General features: G+C 41.7%; 1 protein-coding gene across 3 annotated transcripts in view; it reads right to left on the bottom strand.

Annotated features, from left to right (window-relative positions):
• Positions 1 to 554: 554 nt before the first annotated feature.
• The window catches only part of LOC101627443 (vascular non-inflammatory molecule 3), a 10,361-nt gene continuing 7,098 nt past the window's right edge, over positions 555 to 3,817 (bottom strand). For 2 of the 3 annotated variants that reach the window (XM_012724188.1, XM_004673860.2), the window contains exons 5-7: positions 2,846 to 3,219; positions 1,758 to 1,931; positions 555 to 1,094 (exon numbers count right to left, since the gene is read on the bottom strand). In XM_012724188.1, coding sequence (XP_012579642.1) covers positions 966 to 1,094; positions 1,758 to 1,931; positions 2,846 to 3,219 — 677 coding nt within the window. In that variant the 3' untranslated portion in view covers positions 555 to 965. The remainder of the gene's footprint in view (positions 1,095 to 1,757; positions 1,932 to 2,845; positions 3,220 to 3,817) is intronic. The other variant, XM_012724195.1, reaches the window with a different exon arrangement.

A 3,817-nucleotide genomic window follows, 5' to 3' on the forward strand; every position in this document is an offset into this window, starting at 1 on the left:
TACAGTTACAAACCAAGTGTCAAACCCCTGGAGAGATAATCCAGGAGCCATGGGAACAGAGAGACCACAGGCATTTTGCCTCCTTAGACTGTCCCTGTCTTCCTAGAGGTGGCCTGAATTAAAATGAATGAAAATAAAAAGCTTGGGAAAGTCATTGTAAGAGGGACAGGTATCCCCAAAATTGGAAATACCTTCAATCACTCCCACACCACCCAGAAGGTCCAGAGCTCACGTAGGTGTCTCCCCATACTTAATGAGTGATCAACCAGAAAACAGAATCAGGGCTGTAGGTCAAGGGACCAAGGGTAACTGGGAGAAAGGTGACAGGGTATCCCTTTTTGTGGAAGCACCTGCTCTAGCTCAGTCTGCACAAACCCTGGGGACCCAGGGTCTTAACCAGGACTAGGTGAATGTCAGAATAGAATAATTTCACAAGGTAACAGGGTATGAAGGAGACCATTTATTTCTTTTTATTTTCATTTGAATTATCTAATTTCTATATTATTATCCAAAAAGGCTGATTATGGTGATAATAGAACATTTTTAACTAGTTAAGACATTATTCCTAATTATTTTAAAAGATGTCTTTGTTTTTCAACATCTGCTATCTTACTATGGAACAAAACATCTTCTGCATATTCAATGTTGCCCTGTGAATCTATAAAGGATGAAAATAACATTTACCACAAAAAAAGATAAGAAGGATTTTTCTTGTCCTCCCCTCCACTTGTTCATCTATACATATACTCACGTATGGAACATGATGTACCTACGTGAAAGATGATGCAGCCTAGAAACCAGTCTGTGCAAGATCAAACATGGAAAATATAAAATTCACACACACCCATCACTTTTTAAACTGTAAGTCTATTTCAGCAAATTTATGACATCTCTTCTAGACTAAGTTCCCCCCCCCCCTTCCTTTCTTTTCCAGGCTAACACAGGAAGAGTATTGGTGAAAAGCGTCATGGTGATTTCCCAGGTCCCTGCCCTAACCGCAGAGGGTCCTTCTCGAACACTCTTCCATACAGGGCCATCACCAAGATAGGCAAAGGGACTCCACCGCGGCTCTTCAGACGTCCATCACCTAAAACCTGACCAAGGAAATCAAAGGATTAAGTTCAGGGTTTGGTTTCCAGTCTAGAGAACTTCTCTGATAAAATCATTGTCAAAAAGCAGCATGAAAAGCTCTCAGGATTTGCTGTGAAAAGACCCATATTTCAAGCATAAAAACAGCCACTTTTCAGATCTCAAGGTCAGCTAGCAGAGGAACTTTGGGGGAATGTGGGGCAAATAAAATACTGTAGGTCATACCAAACAATGTAAAGAAGAAAAAAAGATTGAACTCAAGCACTGCCTAACTACATAGAATCACTCTGATTAGAACAACTTCTCAAAATAATGCACCCACAACATAAATTGCAGATATATTATTTAATTTGGACCTTCTATACTGTGCAAACAAAGGAAACATTAGTTGCCATGATCCATAGTCAATATTATTTTAATTTCTTCATAATTTCACTGCTGCCTTGGATCTCAAATGTGATTATGTCAAAAGGGAAACTTCCATCAGTCTAAAGACAATCTAGAACCACAACTTGCCTTCTAGATCCTAGCTTCCACATATCATATGGTAAGCACACATATGAACATGAGCCACAGTACTGCAATATTGCCAAACTGCTTCAAGCATTGTCAGTCTGCCAGTCTACCCCATCTGTTCAGAGAAACATGCCACCCAGAAACACGCCTACCTCGTAATGCCCCTCAGGGGCGAGCTGACTGCCACTGAGAACCATCTGTGGGAAAACATAACTGGTTCCAAATGTGCCACTGAGGGAGAATTCTTCAAATTTGGTGAAAGCTGATCCCACCGGCTCCCCACAAGTTCTCAGGTCAGTGGTTTGACACTTCAATAATGTGCAGATCTATTTGGGGGAAGAAAAGAAAAAGTGGTCAGGAGTCTGGGAAATATTTTTTCAGCTAAATGATGAGATTTCAAAGACTAGCTGAAAATTCATTGTTTGCCTCTTTTGCAATTTTCAGTTGTTGGGCATGACCCGTGGGGGCCTCCTGAAATCATTCTAAGTGTTCAGGACTAGCTCCTTTTTTTCCAGTGAGACAACACAGAATATACAGGTTATTAAAAATCAGAATGCCTTGCATATTACACTATCATACCACATCATTTCTTTTTTTTTTTAATTTTTAAAAAAAGATTTATTTATTTATGTGTACAGAACTGGGGTACAGGCCAGAGGTACAGGGGCAGTGAGAGGATTCACCAGAGAGAGAGTGGGGAGCAGAACAGGCAGATCAACAAGGTACACTGATGAGGGGAGCAGAGGGCAAGACAGGAGAGGTCTGCTGCCCCACGTGGGTCACCTCCGAGGCGGGGGATCAAACTCACACAGATGTGGCTGCAACTAGCTTGCAGTGCTGTGTCCTAACCTGTTGTGCCACCAGGGAGGGCCCCCACATCATTTCTAATTCTCATATGAATTATCTCCTAAGATGTTCGTTTCAATGAAACATTTCTTCATCTCAGCCTCTCATTTGCATTGCACTGCATCCTGATGTAAAGTTGGTTTTTCACACACTAAGGATGCACAGAAAATGCAGCTGTGTAAAACTGACCTTGACCTGCTAAAACCAAATTGATTGACTCATTTAGCTTGAAGCTAAGAGAAGTAACTCTGTTCTGGCTAAGACTTAATAAATAAAAGTTTTCTGGGAAGAATTCAGTGATGAGTGGAACAAGAGACCAATTAGTTGAATCTAACAAAATATTTAAAGAACTGTAACAAAGATCTAGAAGACAAAGTAATCTAAGCGTGTGTACCTGTAAATAATATTGGCCTTCTACAGTGTGCAGTCCATCAAACACACCCAGTGCATACACCTCATCTGTTCTCTTCTCAGACATCTTGTAAGTTAGATGACAACACAGATCTTTTTGGCAAACTGTGTAATTTCCTGCATTTCGCTTAAGTTCTGTGAAGATGAATTCATCAAAATAAATCATCCCCCGGAAATCTGACTGCTCAGCTGTGGATGGCTTGACACCTCTGGCATAAGCACTCCAGTCAATAGCTGCAGGGTAGGTGGGCTCTCCCCGAGGCCGGGACTTTAATTCTGACAGCAAGAGTTGGCCACTCTCTGTTTCCATGTCATAATGGTACACCTTGACTGCTTCTGGTGTGTAGATTCCACTCCCTGTGGGTGACAAAGTAACACAAATTTTGTCCCAAATGTTGCATGTGCACAAACTCATAGAATCAAAATGAAAAGTTAGAAAACCATAAGCACTTTCAAGAGAGTTAAGAAGGCAGCTTATCACATAAGCTTAAGTCCCACCTGGCTCTGTGTCCTTCATGAGATACCACAGGTACTAACATGATCAGTGGGTGTGGGTGGCTTACTTTTTTCAATTTACCTACCCTTATTTTAGGCAACTTACCAATAAATTAGAAAATTCCCCAAATATAATTAATATAGCTCTCCACTCATCTAATTTATTTATATGTAAGATTCTTGATCTGGGCCATCAACAAATAACAAAGCAGTGTTGTACCTATATTCCACTGACCATCCTTTATTAAAAGGATGAACTCTAGGCCCTCCCTGGTGGCGCAGCGGGTTAAAGCACAGCACTGAGAAGCTAAAGCCACTTCTGCATGAGTTCGATTCCCACCTGCCCCGAAGGTGACCATATGGCGTGGCAGACCTCTCCTTCCCCGCCCGCTGCTCTCCTCAGGAATGTACTTCCTCAATCTACCTGTTCTGCTCCCCACTGTCTCTGGTGAAGCCTCTC

The sequence above is a fragment of the Condylura cristata genome, unplaced genomic scaffold, assembly GCF_000260355.1.
Source record: "Condylura cristata isolate star-nosed mole 26May11 unplaced genomic scaffold, ConCri1.0 scaffold00001, whole genome shotgun sequence".
In the NCBI taxonomy this organism is placed as follows: Eukaryota; Metazoa; Chordata; class Mammalia; order Eulipotyphla; family Talpidae; genus Condylura; species Condylura cristata.